General features: G+C 41.7%; 1 protein-coding gene across 2 annotated transcripts in view; it reads right to left on the bottom strand.

Annotated features, from left to right (window-relative positions):
* Window positions 1–20,856, bottom strand: part of EPHB1 (EPH receptor B1) — a 223,915-nt gene that overhangs the window by 115,803 nt on the left and 87,256 nt on the right. For both annotated transcript variants that reach the window (XM_072143436.1, XM_072143437.1), the window contains exon 2: window positions 20,719–20,783. In XM_072143436.1, the coding sequence (XP_071999537.1) occupies window positions 20,719–20,783 (65 nt within the window). The remainder of the gene's footprint in view (window positions 1–20,718; window positions 20,784–20,856) is intronic.

Below are 20,856 nucleotides of genomic sequence, written 5' to 3'. Positions count from 1 at the left end.
AACTCCGACGGGCCGGTAAGTAAATGTGCCCCAGTATGTTAGATGTTCAGTGTGATCCCCTTTTACGATGCGTTCTGTAGACAATCTCTGAGTGGTCCTCTTATGCTTTATATTAACATTGACTGTAAATGAACTACAGAAATATCTCCATATTTCCTTAGTATTGGATGATATCATTATACAAAATCCATAATCACTAATGTGCATTGCTCTTTAATTAACCACTTTAATATGAAGCAAAAAAGGTCAAAAGAGCTAAATCTAATAAGGGAAGAACTATTGGGGTCTCATTAATAAATATCAGAACGTATGTGTTCTGTACATACACATGACATAGATCATTAGCAGCCCCCGGGAAATACACTAATCACATGAACACTTCACATGGAGATGGACAGTGAAGATAATGAACGCACATCATGCATTGTCCTGCTGGTCAACACCTAGCATCACATAATAACCAATACATGTCATTATCAACCATTTACATGCTCCACTAAAAAGCACAGACATCTTCATGCAGTTATTCTAATGCTGTACTTTTACATATGATAATAAAAACAAACAAACAATATATATATATATATATATATATATATATATATATATATATATATGGTGCAGTACAGGGATAATATGTGCATTGATTTTACAGTATAGAGATAATACACACAGTAATGTCACAGTGCAGAGATAATACACACAGTGATGTCACAGTACAGAGATTATACACACAGTGATGTCACAGTAAAGGGATAATACACACAGTGATGTCACAGTACAAGAAGAATACACACAGTAATGTCACAGTACAGGGATAATACACACAGTGATGTCACAGTACAGGGATAATACACACAGTAATTTCACAGTGCAGAGATAATACACACAGTGATGTCACAGTACGAATACACACCGTGATGTCACAGTACAAGAAGAATACACACAGTAATGTAACAGTGCAGAGATAATACACACAGTGATGTCACATTACAAGAAGAATACACACAGTAATGTCACAGTGCAGAGATAATACACACAGTGATGTCACAGTGCAGGGATAATGCACACAGTAATGTCACAGTGCAGAGATAATACACACAGTGATGTCACAGTGCAGGGATAATGCACACAGTGATGTCACAGTATAATGATAATACACACAGTAATGTCACAGTACAGGGATAATACACACAGTGATGTCACAGTACAGGGATAATACACACAGTGATGTCAAAGTACAGAGATAATACACACAGTGATGTCACAGTACAGAGATAATACACACAGTGATGTCACAGTACAGAGATAATACACACAGTGATGTCACAGTACAAGAAGAATACACACAGTAATGTCAAAGTGCAGAGATAATACACACAGTGATGTCACAGTGCAGGGATAATGCACACAGTAATGTCACAGTGCAGAGATAATACACACAGTGATGTCACAGTACAGGGATAATACACACAGTGATGTCACAGTACAAGAAGAATACACACAGTAATTTCACAGTGCAGAGATAATACACACAGTGATGTCACAGTACGAATACACACCGTGATGTCACAGTACAAGAAGAATACACACAGTAATGTCACAGTGCAGAGATAATACACACACTGATGTCACAGTACAGAGATAATACACACAGTGATGTCACAGTACAGGGATAATACACACAGTGATGTCACAGTACAGGCATAATACACACAGTAATGTCACAGTACATGGATAATACACACAGTGATGTCACAGTACAGGGATAATACACACAGCAATGTCACAGTACAGGGATAATACACACAGTGATGTCACAGTACAGGCATAATACACACAGTAATGTCACAGTACAGGGATAATACACACAGTGATGTCACAGTACAGGGATAATACACACAGCAATGTCACAGTACAGGGATAATACACACAGCAATGTCACAGTACAGGGATAATACACACAGTGATGTCACAGTACAGGGATAATACACACAGTGATGTCACAGTACAGGGATAAAACAAACGGAATTTAGCAAAAACAGTGCAGTCTGCTCTAGGTGCAGTTTGCCTCACGAATGTGCAGGGTGCGGCAGATTGTTGAATACTGGCACTTGGTCTTCATCATCTGGCGCCCCCTGCACTGTTCGGGAAGTGAACAAACTCCAACTAAGTAATAATTCGCCCCTTTAGGTGCAAACTTTTTCACTGTTGTCGGGCACTTAGCAACCGCAACACAAAACTGGTGCAGACACTTTATACATACATGGGCTAGCTCCAAAGACGTTCATTTCAGTGCAAAGTCAGACGGAAAACCGGCGCCGCCACAATAATAGATCTGGGCCAACGATGTCGTAGTGAAAGGATAAAACGCACTATAAGAGTCATTATATAAAGACCATTGTTACAGTGATTATCTCCCCTGCAGTGTTCTTGGAGGACAGTGATGATGGAGCAGGAGGTCTCCGGCACCAGTATACTGTACTTCTGGATCCTTTACCATTGGGCCCAGAGGCATCTGTTACATGAACGTAACCCCTACTGCGATGTAACTGAGCTCCATCCACCGCACACATATTTCATTCATTATTCTAAATAACATCAAAGTGCGAATATCTAATGCAACACACGAGAAGGCAAGAAAAGCGTGAAATGTTTAATGTTTTTTTTTATGCTTTGAACAAATGCATCAAAGTGAATATAGCCGAACAGCAGCCACATGCTGACATATTGTTGACAACATCACATTGAGGGGGAAAAAAAAAAAAACGTTTTTCGTCGTCCGGGTAAATGTAGGTGGCAGATGATTATATGTTACACTACACTGAGAGGCGCATAAATACGTTTGTGTGTTATACTTATACCAATCCATCCCAGTATATCTGTATGATGTGTCTTTGTAATTGAATACTATAACATAAAAAATGGACGCACTCAACCCATACCCTATACTGATGTAAGAATCCATGATAAGCTTCTTCCATGGAGGAAACGTCAACTAAACCCATTCATAACAGGGATTTACTGGAAGCAATGCGTATAGTATATACCCTTTCAAATCACTGATCTTTATTGAATTCAGTGGAAACTGGTGGCCCAGGGCCATAGCTATAGTAAGTAAAAAGGCATGAGGTGTTCCATAGAATCCATCATGCAAGAGGACAAAGGTATTAAAATTGGCACATCAGGGGGGTAACTACAACGGAGCATCCATTGCAGCTGCTATGGGGCCTGCAGTGTCAGGGGGGCCCGGCATTCAAACTAACACTAAAGAATCAAGAATGTGAACCATCAATAAATACCAACACAGCAGCAACCTTAGAAACACTTCACACTGCACATTGTACAGCATAATATGTATATAACAGAGCACATCCTCCACAGTACACAGCAGGAATCAGCAGCTCAGATGAGAGGGGAAGAGGAGGAGGAGGGGAGCAGAACAACAGGACTAGGGACCTCTCATCCCTACTTTCGCCCATGTACTTCTTCCATGTGGTCAGCAGCTACTGGGACAGATCTATGTATGTGTATAAATGTATATATCAGTGCATACATGTGTGTGCATGAGTCTATATACAAATATTGGGGTGGAGACAAGACATCTTTAAATTATGTCTTTGGCCATGAACCAGCTTAAAGGGATGGGAGACTTTTAGCAAATCATTTGCTATTATTTGTGTATTGAAGAGTGATACAATTTTCCAATTAGCTTTCTGTATCAATTCCTCATCATTGCTTGCTGTCTTTCAACAGGAGGCTTCATTGTTTACTTCCTCTGCATAAAAACCAGTCCATGGTCATGTGACGTCACACATGTGCACGGCTTGTCCTATCACAGAGAGTAATCAGATCTGTGTGTTATAAAAAGCCGTGCACCTGTGTGACATCACATGACCAGGGACAGATTTCAATCCAGAGGAAGTAAACAGTGAAGCTTCCTATAGAATGACAGCAAGCAGAGATCTAAAAAAAAACCGCATAATTACAGAAAGTATATTGGAAAATTGTGCTGAAAACGGACAACCCCTTTAAAGCCATAAAGATCAGATATGGAGGAGAATGAAGAAGAAATGGAATACCTTAACACTCATGCTATAGGAGCCACCATATAAAAGCTTGAAGGTTAAGTCACTGGGGCAGCTAGTCCCCCAAAACTGATGATATAATGTATATTGTTCACTTGGCTGCTACACCAAGCCCACCAGATCCTAATAGTAAGGACCACCAGCCATAGCACTGCTGATTTTGTTGAAAAATTTCAGCCACAACAAGGGCTAAGTTGGATAATTTAGATAACAGAACAAGGAGATGCCATGTACTTTGCTATATGTCCTAGATCTAAGGATTGTTTTTTCCACTTGACTCACTCATCCCCTTGTTGGGTCCATTCTCATGTGAACGCTTCCACCAACCCCGGTTGGCCGTGTGAGGACAACTTAATTCTCTAAGTCACTTCTAATTTAAGAGAATGCTGTGTAGGATGACAATCTCTCTTGGTTTATGATCTAGAATGGACATCTGATAACGTTATCATCTGGACCAGTCCTGACTGTGGTCACCGGTGGAGGCCGTCAATGATTTTATGAGCTGACATCTATCACGCTTGCACCTGTCGGCTCAGACTATATGATGTTCTCCATCCCCCTGCATTGAAAAGAATATATTAGATATATATTGTTCCCTTTACCGCTGGTAATATAACAGTCTCCATGCTTTTCCAAGATCACGTACAACTTCTACACGGTACATCCAATGCTGTTTTAGTGTTATTATACTCCAGTGCCCCCTAAACCCTCATCCTCAGAGCTTCTTCCTTCCATACATTATTGTACATACATCCTCCATAATTTAGTTAAAGAGAACCCGTCATGCAAAATAACCCCCCTAAACTAAATATATTTTCATAAACTGCCATTAGAGAGCATTGCCTCTATCCCTTTATTGTCCCTCTACATGCCTGTAAACCTAAGCAATGAGGTCCTAAAGCTGTATGCAAATGACCTGTGAAATGTCCAATGAAGCATTAGCATATTCAAACTGTCCACTCTATTCATGAGTGGGAGGCACAGCCACACCCCCAGTGCATGACTGACAGCCTGTATAATGATGTTAGGCTGTATAATGGTGTACTTCCTGGTGCTGGTGGCCACGCCCCCTGCAGCCTGTGTGTGCATGTGTGTGTGTTTAGGAGGGATACAGCAGCTCCAGGCAGCCATGTTACAGCAGAACATGTCAGATTCATGTGTAGCTGATGTCTGTGTCTCTCACCTGTATATTAGGAGGATGCAGCATGTCAGCAGGTACAGCACTCACACTAGCCATGCTTTACTATACATTACACACAGACATGAGCAGGGGGAGGAGAGGGGAGGGGTAACAGGGGTGACATCACTGCCTCTGACCATGTGACCAGCCTCATTTATATGATAAAGAATAGATGATTTTATAATGAATAATGTATGAAATAACTAGATAAAGGCTGGGATGGGATCCTTGTGAGCTGCTCCAACAGGTAGAGGTGACAGGACTAGTGGCAGAGACCTGATGACAGGTGTCCTTTAAGTCAGCATCCCCCCACTACCTCCCATCCCTTGCCCCATCGTGAAGTAGAGACTCCCTTCATTGGTAACCATAGTAACAGCTGCCGCCGCTGCTCTGCTATCGGCGCTGGATACCGCTCCATGTGATTAAACGAAGGCCTCAGACTGTCATCTTTTGTCCCGAGTTGATGGTATATTACACATAATAAAGACAGGGAAAGAATGACAGGTGACGTTCCCGTAGATTCAACCTACAAAATCTGGGAAGCAAGATAGAGCTCTGAATATATAAAATATTCTGCAAAAAGTGGAGAGATACTAATATGCAAGTAAATATGCTATATGTGTGCCAGCCCTATAAATAAGAAAACTGTATTAAAGTATGTTGTGGAGTAGTTTTTCTACCCTTAAAGGGTTCCGAGTTGGTAGTTTCAAATTTAAAGGAAATCAACCACCAAGATTAAGGATTGTAAACCGAGCTGGTGGACATGCTGGAGGACATGCTGGTGGACATGCTGGTGGACATGCTCTTGGACATGCTGGTGGACATGCTGGTGGGCATGCTCTTGGACATGCTGGTGGACATGCTGGTGGACATGCTGGAGGACATGCTGGTGGACATGCTGGTGGGCATGCTGGTGGACATGCTGGTGGACATGCTGGTGGGCATGCTGGTGGACATGCTGGTGGACATGCTCTTGGGCATGCTGATGGACATGCTGGTGGACATGCTCTTGGGCATGCTGGTGGACATGCTGGTGGACATGCTCTTGGACATGCTGGTGGACATGCTGGTGGGCATGCTGGTGGGCATGCTCTTGGACATGCTGCTGGACATGCTGGTGTTTGCCCCCTCTGACATGATCCGCTCTTATTTTAGCTTTGTATACTAATTTTTTAAGAAGGCTTTAAAAATAATGAGGCCGAGGGGCTCCGGGCTCCATAGTTCCTGTTAATTGAGCATCTCCACTCATTTGCATAATTTGGGTAAACTGAGGGTTTTCTGCAAACCTGTCCATAATGGGAGCACCACCCCAGAGGTGTCCCTCCTACTGCATACATTCCATGACTCCTCTAGATTAGTCCCACCCTTGAAGGAAGCTTTTTAAATGCAGTTGCTTACAGTATTGGAGACTTACTGTATAGTACGAAAATGGTTAAATATCACACTATTCCAATCAGAGAGGTCACATTAGAAGACTGTGGGGGAGGAGAGTTTTCTAAGGAGCCGAGATGTGTTTCTAAATGCCACTCTAATCCTAATTGCCCTCCTAGGCTCTACAAGAATGATCTGTCTTGCTCTCCTGATTATGAAGCTCTTATGCTCTCTGATGTCTTCTGTAGCCAGAGAAAGTTGTTTAATCTCCGCGGGGGTCCCTGTGTTACTGTCACCAGCCCTGGCTAACAAAGCTCCTCTTATACAAGCCTTGGATAATATTCGTGGATGGACCTGGAGAGATTTATGTTCCCCTGTAAAGCTTCTCAATCCTATTGCACATTTTGGAGATAACATACAGACCACACAAGGTTCTGTAACTCAGTTCCTTTTAAACGGAATAGAAACTAAGGAACATAATTATCAGGACTTCTGGACCAAGCCAGTGGTGTAGAAGCCCTGAAATAATTGCAAATGCTAACTTATTGCTTAGCTTATTGCTAGCACTTGCAAATAATTTCCCCCTTTCTGACACCTACACGCCAGGGGAGCGTGGAGGGGCGTGAAAGGGGGGCGCAACCGACTGGAGGGGAAGGTGCAGGTGCAAGGGTGTTCCTGTGCCCGCGCCTGCACAATTGCTGCAGCTGCCAAATTATCATACATGGCTGCAATTATTTCAACGCTAGGTGAAATAAACGCTGCACAGGCCCCCGCCTGATACATCAAGAGGCCAGAGCCTCTGGATGTATCCCAGTGGCGTAACTACCGCCGTAGCAGCCGTAGCAGCTGCTACGGGGCCCTTGAGGTTCAGGGGCCCGGGGATGCACGGACCCTGTGTGCAGTGCTTTGCCAAGTGGTCCGTGAATACACTGCTGGGTGCCTGGCAGATGTGTCCCCGGGCCCCTCCTCTCGGTCCCGGCTTCCGCCCACCTGTCTCCTGGCCCACCCACCTCTCATGGATCGCTCAGTACCTGAAACTCCCATTTGCCACCTCCCTGACCCGCCCGCCTGCGGCCCACCAGCCACCTCCCTTACCCGTCCGCCGGCACACGTGACCGCGGCCCGCCTACCCCCTGCATAGCGGCACAGCTGACAACCACCCGACCACGCCCCCCATCCTCCCGCCCGGTGAACAGCCCCCCTTCCCCTCCCGCCCGGGAAACGAATCCCCCTCTCCCGCCCCCCCCCCCCCACGGCCCGAGCGCACGCACCCCCCCCCCTCCTGCCCGAACACCCGCCCGCACAACCACCAGAACACCCACCTGACGCCACAGCCAGGTGTTCACCCAAACATCCTAAAAGGTAAGTATATACTTATGTATTTATCTGTGTATATGTATATATTGTATATATATGTATTTACTGTGTATATTGTGTATATATGCATATACTGTGTATATTGTGTATATATGTATATACTGTGTATATTGTGTATATATGTATATACTGTGTATATTGTGTATATATGTATATACTGTGTATATATGTATATACTGTATATACTGTGTATATTGTGTATATATGTATATACTGTGTATATTGTGTGTATATATGTATATACTGTGTATATTGTGTATATACTGTGTATATTGTGTATATATATGTATACTGTGTATATATGTATATACTGTGTATATTGTGTATATATGTATATACTGTGTATATTGTGTATATATGTATATACTGTGTATATATGTATATACTGTATATACTGTGTATATTGTGTATATATGTATATACTGTGTATATTGTGTGTATATATGTATATACTGTGTATATTGTGTATATACTGTGTATATATATGTATACTGTGTATATATGTATATACTGTGTATATTGTGTATATATATGTATATACTGTGTATATTGTGTATATATGTATATACTGTGTATATTGTGTATATATGTATATACTGTGTATATTGTGTATATATGTATATACTGTGTATATACTGTGTATATTGTGTATATACTGTGTATATTGTGTATATATGTATATACTGTGTATACTGTGTATATATGTATATACTGTGTATACTGTGTATATATGTATATACTGTGTATACTGTGTATATATGTGTATACTGTGTATATATGTATATACTGTGTATACTGTGTATATATGTATATACTGTGTATATATGTATATATGTATATACTGTGTATATATGTATATACTGTGTATATATGTATATACTGTGTATACTGTGTATATACTGTGTATATTGTGTATATATGTATATACTGTGTATACTGTGTATATATGTGTATACTGTGTATATATGTATATACTGTGTATATTGTGTATATATATGTATATACTGTGTATATTGTGTATATATGTATATACTGTGTATACTGTGTATATATATGTATACTGTGTATATATGTATATACTGTGTATATTGTGTATATATATGTATATACTGTGTATACTGTGTATATACTGTGTATATTGTGTATATATGTATATACTGTGTATACTGTGTATATATGTGTATACTGTGTATATATGTATATACTGTGTATATACTGTGTATATATGTGTATACTGTGTATATATGTGTATACTGTGTATATATGTATATACTGTGTATACTGTGTATATATGTATATACTGTTTATACTGTGTATATATGTGTATACTGTGTATATTGTGTGTGTATATATATATATATATATATATATATATATATATATATACACATACACTATGTGTGTGTTTTTGTATACGCTGTGCTTATAGTATGTATGTATATGCTCTATATACTGAATATAGTATACGAGTGTAGAACTTTATGTGTATATAAGTATATAAAGGTGTGTATATATCAGTGTATAAATTTGTGTAATTGTATAAACATGTCCGTATAAGGGAACATTCACAAGAACATATGAGGGACGTATATCTGACTGCAAATTTGCTGCCGGATATACCTCTCCTCCTCTCCAGCGCGCCAGACTTGTGCCTGCCAGGCTATAGCCGGGCGGGCACACGTTTATGTGAATGCTGCCTAAATATGTATATTTTTTTAAGGGGAAGGGGGGCCCCATGCAGAAATCTGCTATGGGGCCCAGCCTCTCCTAGTTACGCCACTGATGTATCCGGCTGCACCGGAGAAGTGGTGGGCCTGTCAGATGCCAGCGTATGATAAACAACCCCCTAAGTCGCAATGACACAGCCTCGCCATCTACATCACACCATCACCAGCATCATATTGATGACCTAATTTATGTATAGGTCACAGATCTAGATATCCTGGGAAATCCCACTTTGAGTTTTACAATGAAAATTATGCTAATGAGCCCAGAGGGTTCTTGGTGTGTTACAGAAGCCCTCTGTGCTCTGGCCTCATGGGCTGTTACACTGTGCAGTACCTCTCAGTCTCACCCTCCCCTCCTGCACTTCCTACAATCTGGGAAGTTAGCACACAATGAGATGGAGAACTGCTCCTGCAAAATGTAATGGCCTGTGCGGCTACAGATCAAAGGGGCTCTGGTAACAGCCCCCCCCCCCCCCCCGATAACCCCTCATTTGCTTCATTAGCATAATTTTAACAGTTGCTTTTATCACTAAGTACGCTTGGTTTGTCATGCTTGATTTTGATGGTAGCCTTTCTTTGAGGCTATGTGGACCATCCAGTTTATATAGCTGATGACTGATCTTCCAGCTGTACAATTACATTAAAGTATGGACTTGGCAAATGGTTCATCAAAAGAGCAATGTTAAAGGACATCTACCACCAGGATGAAGGATTGTAAACCAAAAACACTTACATTGGTGTGTGCCCCCTCTGCCAGAATCCGCTCATCTAGTAGCTTCTTATTCCCTTGTTTTTAAGAAATAAATGTTTTAAAATTATACAAATGAGTCTTAGGGGCTCCAGGCTCCATTGACATCTATAGAGCCCCTAAGGTTCATTTGTATAATTTTTTAAACAATTTTTTACATAAAAAAGGGTCCTATGAAGCTGAAAGAAGAGCAAAACATGACAGAAGGGGCGCACACCTGTATGTCAGTGTGCTTGGTTTACGTTCCTTCATCCTGGTGGTTCTTTAAAGAGCCTTTGCCATCTTCGGCTACCATCCTTTTATGTCATATTCATCGTCATATTCACTTCTACCCCGGTATAGCCGTGCTCTGCATGCTGATAGTCCTGAGGGTCCTCTCCATGATATTACGTGAGCCTAGGAGTCCCTGCATCAGCATGTGGTGCACAACAGGGGAACGCAGGTTCGCAGAAAGAAAAACGACAAATTCAGAATCAGTATCTTTAGCGACTTACTGATTCTTGTAGTTTTGAATGGATTGAAGAGTCTCTTTAACCCTTGGATTATTATACTCTGTGTGACCATAAAACATAAAAAACTAGATAGACAATCCCTGTAACTCCTATTGGTAAATTCCAAACCCCAAATGTTGCCCCCAAAAATATATTTTGCCATAAGGGTCTCGGTAAAGAAAATCAAACAAATATTGCGCTGTGGAATATGGGAAGTGTAGGGGCTTAGTTGCGGCGATCAGCCGGCATTGTCTTGGATTGTGGGAACAAATAAGGGGATTGTTCGTTACTAAAAAGGCTCGCGCTGTATTAAAAACACAACGGTTTAAAGTGCCTGAGGGTGTTTTGTTCTTCATTACTTCATAAAAGTGACATTAATAGCCATGGAAAAGAACTGCTGAGTGCATTTACTGCCGATGTTTCAGGTATGAAAGCTGCTTTCAGGCTGCTAATGTTTCCTAATTACACATCTCAGCCGTAAGGAGAGAGGGTGAGAAAAGGGGGGGAGAGAGAGGGGATGCACCGAGATAAAGAGAGGCCGAGCCAAGGGAGGGATATGCAAGGAAGACTGGAATACGTGCCCGGAGAAATAATGGATTCATGGCTGTATATAGAGGAATTCTATACCACAATCCCTAAACAGGGGGTACAACATCTCTGGGGGAAAGGCAGATGGCACTGGATCATTTGATCTAGTCTCATGAACCAGAACATACAAAAGCAATGTGAAAGAATAATGGACAGTTATCCTCGGCTCCTTTGACTCCATTAAGAGAAAACTGCTAATAGGACACTATGTACAATTTTCTCTGCAAATCCTGCTCTATAACATGCTTCCTGCAGATAGGACACTATACACAATCTGCTCAGCTCCTCCTGCTCTACAACATGCTGCCTATAGAAAAGGCATGATGTACAATCTGCTCAGCTCCTCCTGCTCTACAACATGCTGCCTATAGAAAAGGCATGATGTACAATCTGCTCAGCTCCTCCTGCTCTACAACATGCTGCCTATAGAAAAGGCATGATGTACAATCTGCTCATATTCTACTACTAGTGATGTGTCTTCACGAATGGGGTAGCAGCCAAAGCAGATGCTATAGGGCCCGCAGGGTCAGGGATGGAGGATATGCAGCCTTACATACATATTTTGCTGCACATGTATATACAGTGCACATCTTCCTCAGTACACAGCTGAGCCGGCAGCACAGATAAGAAATGTCATCCACTTCCCCCATGTGGTCTTTAAAAATTGGGCTGCATGATGTCTTATCTGCGTCCTCTGACACCTCCCTACAATAAGAAGACAGGCTGACAGTAAGTATATACAGAACATATGTGTGTATGAATGTGTACATGCATGGATATGTATATGCTTTATGCGAGTGTGTATATATGTGATGTGTATATGGTCTATATGTGAGTAAATATGCAATGCGTATATGTTCTATATATATTTGTATATGTGATGTGTATATGGTCTATATGTGAGTGTTTATGCAATGCGTATATGATATATATATATATATATATATATATATATATATATATATATATATATATTTTTGTATATGTGATGTGTATATGCTGTATGCCTGCACATGGTACTGTATATAAGTTTTTATGTTCTGTACATGTGTATATGTGGTGTATACAAACTGTATGTATGGTTTTATGCTGTATGTGAGTATGTGGTATGTTTATACTGTATATATGATGTGTATATACTGAAAATATAAATACATGATCTATATATACTATACATGTGTGTATTTGATGTGTATATACTGTTTGTGTGTATAAGATGTGTTTTTAGAAGTGTATTCATGTTTATATGACAAATATGTCTGTGTACAAATACAGAACATGCAGAAATCTGCCATGGGGTCCAGCCTCACAAAGTTATCCACTGGGCACTTTGTTTATCCTGCTCAGCTTTTCCTGCTCTATAACATGCTGCCTAAATATAGGACATTGGGGCACATTTACTTACCTGGCCCATTCGCGCTCCAGCGGCGTGTTCTCTGCGGTGGATTCGGGTCTTCCGGCGATTCACTAAGGTAGTTCCTCCGCCGTCCACCAGGTGGTGCTGCTGCGCTGAAGAGCATCAGAACGCACTGGAGTACACCGAGCCGGGCTGAGTGAAGGTAAGGGCGTGCCGAGCGACACTTTTTTTCAAGTGCGGCGTTTTTTCCAAATCCATTGGGTTTTCGTTTGGCCATGCCCCCGATTTCCGTAGCGTGCATGCCGGCGCCGATGTGCCACAATCCGATCGTGTGCGCCAAAAACCCGGGGCAATTCAGGGGAAATCGGCGCAAATCGGAAATATTCCGGTAACACGTCGGGAAAACGTGAATCGGGCCCTTAGTAAATAACCCCCATTATGTACAATCCGCTCACCTCCTGCTCTATAACATGCTGTCTGCAGGTAGGACACTATGTACAACTATCTAAGTTCTTGTTGCTCTATAACACGCTGCCTGCAACATAGACCCTATACTAAACAGTAAAATCCAAAAAGCAAATATATCAGGTTTTCCAGCCATTAAATAAATTACATCTTCAGTGTGTAAATGTCTGGGAACTTTCTTTTTAAAGGGAGGAAGCACGATTTGTGTGGCCCTCGCATCTCTAACATCCATCTGTCTTGCAGGATTAACTTTCCAGCTCCCCAATCCTCTGCACACAATACTGCCATTAAATGAATATTTGTTCCTGCATTAATGTCCATCATAAAATCCCCAGTAAAGTTTCATGGAGCGTAGGAAAGAATCCGTCGGGAGGCTGACCTGTAGAGATGTGGACCTGTGAAATTCGCACAGTAACCAAAGCCAACGCAACTGTATGTTCCCTGCCAGGAAAACCTTATAAAGTCTGATCGGGTCAGCGCTCTTGGACAGCTCCATCTATCAAACGCGTGCTAGGGCCTCAGAGCCGGCTATAATTCAACCAAAGGCATAAAGGTTGATATTTTGTTAATGCTGGATTCACCTGTATACTCTGTGCTTTTTGATTTACAGGCACGTTTAATAGAGCATTCTGTTCCTAAACCCCAAACCTCCTAAAAATGGGCAAAGCGTATTGTAGGCCTGAACATGAATGGGTTTAGAGTAGCCCAATGAGGTAACTGAGGGGTTTATCCAGCGGTGGGGCTATGAGCAGCCTTCTATTATTTTATGTTGTTTAGTGTAGAGTTAACGGGAGTAGACGAACAAGGATTTTTGTAAAAGGGGAGATGGGTGGGGAACCTCTTCACATCAGGACGCTCGACCAGAGAACACTCTGTCCACATTTGGTAGGTAAAGCGAGGGATTCTCCATATATGTGAGCTCTGTTGCTGCAGCAGCCAGCACTGAGGAGGTCAGGGATGGCACCTAATGGGGCACATTTACTAAGGGTCCGCAGCCGCGAATCCGTCGGGTTTTTCCCAAATATTTCCGCTTTGCGCTGTATTTCACGGGATTGTGGCGCAATCGCGCCGACTTTCGTGCGACAGAAATCGGGGGGCGTGGCCACCGGACAACCCGAAGGATTCGGAAAAACCGCAGAATTTAAAAAGCCATTTGTGTCGCAAGATCAAGCACTCACATACACCAGAAAAAAGCAGGTGAACTTCGGCGCAGCAGCGACACCTAGTGAATATCGGCGCACGGACCTTAGTGAATCCCGGCAGAACCCGAATCAGCGTCAGAGAACCCGCCGCTGGATCGCGACTGGACCGGGTAAGTAAATGTGCCCCATTGTGTTTTGGGGGGTATTGTTACCTCTCGTGGTACAGTCATTGGATGGTGTTCCACTGGGGTTGATAATAAAGGGATTAGGCAGCACCTGGACAGATGTGTCATCCAGTGCCGGCGCCAGCACTGGACATACCTGGGCAAGTACTAGGCCCCAGAACTGCTGTGTGGGCCCTCAAACTGAATCCATGTGGGCTTTATTTAAAATAACGATGACAGGCTGTTTGGTATTATAAACTAGGGAATATTTTAGGGAACAGGAGACTGTTTTAGCTTCAGAATGTTTAATCTCATCAGGTGAGTTCCAATGCTAAGGGGCCCACTGCGGCTCTGTCACCCAAGGGGCCAACTGAAACCTGGAGCCGAGCCTGGTGTCATTCCTTATGTCTGTGCAGTACAAGTGGTGGCTAAGTGGGTAGGTACTGAAGGGTTAGGGGGCAATCCAGGACATTATCCATAGTTTTCAGACAGATTTCAGAATCTTTTTAGGACTAGTTATTATGATATTGATTATTATTATGTTAATATATTATATATTTATATTTAAGTTAATATTTAAAGAGAACCCGTCATGCAAAATAACCCCCTAAACTAAATATATTTTCATAAACTGCCATTAGAGAGCATTGCCCCTATCCCTTCATTGTCCCTCTACATGCCTGTAAACCTAAGCAATGAGGTCCTAAAGCTGTATGCAAATGACCTGTGAAATGTCCAATGAAGCATTAGCATATTCAAGCTGTCCACTCTATTCATGAGTGGGAGGCACAGCCACACCCCCAGTGCATGACTGACAGCCTGTATAATGGTGTGAGGCTGTATAATGATGTGCTTCCTGGTGCTGGTGGCCACGCCCCCTGCAGCCTGTGTGTGCATGTGTGTGTGTATATAGGAGAGATACAGCAGCTCCAGGCAGCCATGTTACAGCAGAACATGTTAGATTCATGTGTAGCTGATGTCTGTGTCTCACCTGTGTATTAGGAGAATGCAGCATGTCAGCAGATGCAGCACACACACTAGCAATGCTTTACTATACATTACACATAGACATGAGCAGGGGGAGGAGAGGGGTGGGGGGAACAGGGGTGACATCACTGCCTCTGACCATGTGACCAGCCTCATTTACATAGTAAAGAATAGATGATTTTATAATGATTAATGTATGAAATAACTAGATAAAGGCAGGGATGGGATCCCTGTGAGCTGCTCCAACAGGTAGAGGTGACAGGACTAGTGACACAGACCTGATGACAGGTGTCCTTTAAGGCTTCTATGGCCATATCATTTTCATCATAAAACAGCATCACTTTTTTTTTATGGGAGAAAATCTCCAATGCTCATAGAAACTGGTAAAAGCAAAATCTACAGTGTGGTGTAAAGTCTAAATTACATTTGACTGCAAGATGTTGAAGAAGCAACACACTTTAGACCTTTACTGTAGACATATGTCAATCAAATGATTGTTCCGTTAATCTTGAAGGTTCTCCCATACATTTGCTAATTGGCAACACATCTGCTGGAGGCCTAACTTATTCAGGGACTAAAGGATTGAGCTCGTATTGGAGGGGAGCTGACACCTGACCCTTCTATCACCAGTTAATACTAAGAGAATGTAAATGTGTCAGACCCCCATTAATCTCATATTGATGACCTTTTGTAAAGGAAAGTCCCCAATATTTCTAGCCCCAAAACACCCTTTAAAACGTTTATTTTTATTTGAGGCTGAAATGCTCCCTAGGCTTCTCCTGGCTTACCATAGATATTAAAAACTTGGAATGGCAATGCGACAATTTCCTCCACTTTTTTGTGCATTTATGTTTATGTTGCTTCATAGCATGTAAATCATTTTTCTCAAGGTGGATGGAGGGCATGGGGCCGATCAAAGCCTTCCACCGTGAATGAAATATCGGCACATTAATGCAGAATACTAGGAGGCCATATGCAGAAATAATTTCATTTCTCAAGATAAAGTATTAAAATGCGGTGATAAGGTGAGGACTGTGCAAAGCGCATACGTCTGGAGTTAAGTGGGAGTCCAGATAATCTCTTTTGCAATGCTAAACAGTCAAGATTTTATACCACCTGAAAGCTAGCGGCGAGAGCGCACATAAACCAACGTGACAGCAACCTAAAAACTGTAATACTGCAAACATTTCTTACTGGAATAGTAAGACACTTTAATAGAGGTTCCTATACATCTAGTTTTCACAAACGCTGTGCAGCTTCTAGTAGCACTGCACAATGTCCATGGTCAACATAAAGCTTTACTATGGTGAACCTCCAGAAACGTCTAGTACACCTTGCCATATAGGTTTCTCCAGTTTATTAGAGATTGGTCAGTGACAACTTACTGTATGGACCTACAAAACAAAATAACCTACAATTAGTGATGATGAGGGTGTATTGGTATAATTTTAGGGGTTGTTTATGGAAGGAAGGAGGCAATGAATGGCGGATGTGGGAGGACTGCCACAGTCTTGGTGCTTGGATCTATGAGTAAGTGCCCCAGGTTTCTCATGCTTGATTTCCTTTAAGGGTGAGATTGCAATTTATGATTTGTAAAGCGCTGTGGAATTTGATGGCGCTATATAAAGATTATTATTATTAACTATCCTCTTAATCTGTCCTGAAGTTTTCTTAATCTGTCCTGAAGATAGGGAAAAAGTATCAGTTCGTAGAATGGTGCCCATTAGGGATTAGGGCATGGACAATGCATGGGCAGACCTCTAACAATCATTTAGAGAGATGGGGGAGGTTTATCAGAAGTGTCTTAGGGAAAACTGTTTTAGTTGCCCATGAAAACCAATCAGAGCTCAGCTTTCATTTTATAGACAGCTGTGGGGAAATGAAACTTGAGCTCTGATTGGTTGCCATGAGTAACTAGAACAATTTTGCTTTCTGACACTACTGATAAATCTCCCTAAGTGTTGATCACAGCCAATCAGAGAAAGTAGACCTGCAATGAGGTTGTAGGAAGCAACTCTGAGAACCAATGATGAGACAGGAGGTGTGACTCAGACTTCATCACACTATCTGTAAGCCCTGCGATTGAAAAATGGTCACCAGTTTTAGATCTACTATGACAGAGCTCAACTAAAACAGCAGCCTAGTAGCAAGATGTGAGAAAAATAGGAATTTCCTTTTAATATTACCATTGGTAAGATTACCACTAATGATCGGACATTTTCTTTAAATGAGTATTTTGGGTAGATGAAATAGTTCTTTAACTGGACCTCAAATAATAAAACTGAACAAGACTAAAGCTATATTTGAAAAAAATTAAAGAACTCAATAACATTAATGCTCATTCGAAAAACCTGGTCACAAACAAGTTCTATGATCCCAATAACTTAAAGCCCTCTCTCTAATTTTGGTGGGTTTTGAAGACCTATCTATCCTACAGTAACAGTTGTATGATGCCTCCAGCCGTCCTTACCGCTGCACTACAGCATCTGCATTGCTTAATATTTACTGTATTTTCCTTGATAAGAAAATGGGCATGACCGCTAGGTGTGGCTGTAATCTACCACCATGGCACCGAACTAACTAGATAACATTATCTACTATAGCTCTTAACACTTCTGATGTGTGCCGCAAGTGTGAAAAGGGAAAACCACTTGTGATATCCAAACTACAATGATACGGCCACTCTACTTATATATAGTCCCTCCATTTACACTTCCTCCCCTTGTACTGAGTACGGAGTATACCAATTACATGCACATAAGGATCAGGCTATAGCCATTTGCAGGTGGTAATGATCACAGTCTCAGAAGAGAATGGTGTGAAGCTTTTATCAATGCATCACTACGTGTATCGATACAACATCTATAGAGATCAATATGTCATTTACTAGTAAAGTGCTGCTGTGCAAAAACTGTACATGTTCTGCATTGAGATGTCTGTGTAACATGGTCTGTAGGACGGCAATAAATCCTGTCCCAACCTACCGATCCATAGATCAGTAGCATGCTACTGGTTGAGGTTATTAGTTCTTCAATCGGGACAATTTGTGGTCAAAATAAGGACCATGTAACCGAGATCTCAATAATTTATAGTGTTCTATTACTTTATTACTCTTTAGAGGACAGTTTAATGAATGTGGCTGCTATTTGTTGACCCTTCTATGAACCAAAACCTGTGGCTTATCAATCTACAACCTCCAACATGCCCTACATCTACAAAGAACCAATAGTTTTGGAGCACTGGAGAGCATGTACAGTAGTATGGGTGGCCATACACATTATATAAATGTTGTCCTAGTCAACTGAATTTAGAATGGGGGTCAAGGGTACCCAACTTTCAGAAAGAAGGCCCACGGATATTATATTTTAACATGACTGACTCTTCATTCTCTCAAAAGATAAGTAGGCATCAGAGAGGTCTGGTAGTGGGTTACTACTTTCTTTACCTTCAAAGCACATGAACATTCAGAGCCAAACATGCAAGAGTAGAGGGCAACTGTAGGGTAGAGAACATGCCAAAGGTGGCACTCAGTGTCCTCTCTATGGGCATGTGGACAAGTGCCCCAGCACAGAGTGCGCGAGACAGGTTAAGTGACTTAAGGCATTTTCCTCCAGGTCTAAGCCGCCCAGGACATGCCTTGGCCAAAGCTATTTTCAAGAGACCTATCATCTTTGGGTGGCTGGACCATGTTGTCAAGGGCCCTCCTCCATCAAGTCCCATAATTCTTCCTTTTTGGGGAGTCCTTGAGAGAAGTTACAATGATAATCCAAATTTCATCTCTTTCAAGAGATTTTCGTCCACACTTCACCAATATGTTTTAAAGTTGTGGCAAAGCCAGTACTCTATAAGGCTCACTGTCACTGGTATAGAGGGACAGTAGGAATCACCTGAACTAGGGTTAATCCAACAACCATTGGCCAACTTTTAGCCATGCAGAAAAATTCAGGAGATAAAAAAATTTCATGGCAATTTTCTCCTGACGTTTAGAAAAGAAAGATATATAAGGAAGGAATTGCCATTCATGCTGTTCCCTAGACTGTTCTATATAGCGGCGCCAATGGCTGAATCTAACAATCTGATTTAATGTAATTTGTTTTCCACAAACTAAAAGGTTTTAGAATTATCCAATTAAGTCAATCAACATCTTATTACCAGGCGGAATACATTAAGTTATACACGTTTGTTGTTAATCAGGTTTTGATTAAAGAATCCAGGTCAAAGTTTTAACCAACTGTTTGAAAGTTTAGCGTTTGCACACACAAGTGTACGTTGACCTTGCACAACCTCCTACTGTATCTCTGATGCCTCAAATTCCAAACAGAAGCTGGTTGTGTAGTGTTCGGTATGTACATGTTCCGTTCTCTTACTCCTCCATTTTGAGGATTAAGGGGGCTTTACACTAATCCCAAACTTTAACAGGGTCAGTATAATACCCTAACAGTATCACCTTTATTATACTTACCTTGGTAAAGTTGTCTGGCTTCCATGAGCTGTTGGTCATATGACCATCCAGGCAGTAGGGCTTGGGATTTCCAGGGACCTCCTGTGTCCTGCTGTCATTACTGTCTGCATACCCCCAACTTTATAACCCCTTCCATATCAGTAGCTAGAGGGGCGTGTAGATATATCCTCCAACCACTTATATTGGAGGGGTTATGATATTGGAGCCATGCGGACGGTAAAGGGAGCAGGACACAGGACATCACATAAGTCCTGCTGCTTGGATGTCACATGACCCACAGCTCCTGGCAGCGAACCTAAAAACGTTAACAGGGTAAGTATAATATCGGTGACCCTATTAAGGTCTTATACTGAGTCTGTTAAAGTTTGGTATTATTGAACAACCCAAAAATAAAATTTCAGGACAACCCAAAGGGTCTTTTTTCATATAATATACAAAGGTAGTAGAGTTTACTTTTTGGTTTAGTTTTTAGTATATAGTGATTATTTCTCCTTGTAGTATTGTAGCATGTATTTCCTATAAAACACAGATAAATGAACGGGCTTCCCGGTGGTCCTGTGGGTCTACTTACCCCTGAAGAAGGAGTTGCTGTCCAGCCTAGCTCTGCTGTAGCCGTCCGAGTGTCCATAAGGGTCTCTGCAATAGAGAAACATTCAGAGTTTTATAGTCTGATATGACACACAGGCGGCTTGTCCTATTGAACATGCCG

Source organism: Engystomops pustulosus, chromosome 3 (assembly GCF_040894005.1).
Source record: "Engystomops pustulosus chromosome 3, aEngPut4.maternal, whole genome shotgun sequence".
Taxonomy (NCBI): Eukaryota; Metazoa; Chordata; class Amphibia; order Anura; family Leptodactylidae; genus Engystomops; species Engystomops pustulosus.
Note: the sequence above shows the minus strand (reverse complement) of the source record. Positions and strands in the feature narration are given on the sequence as shown.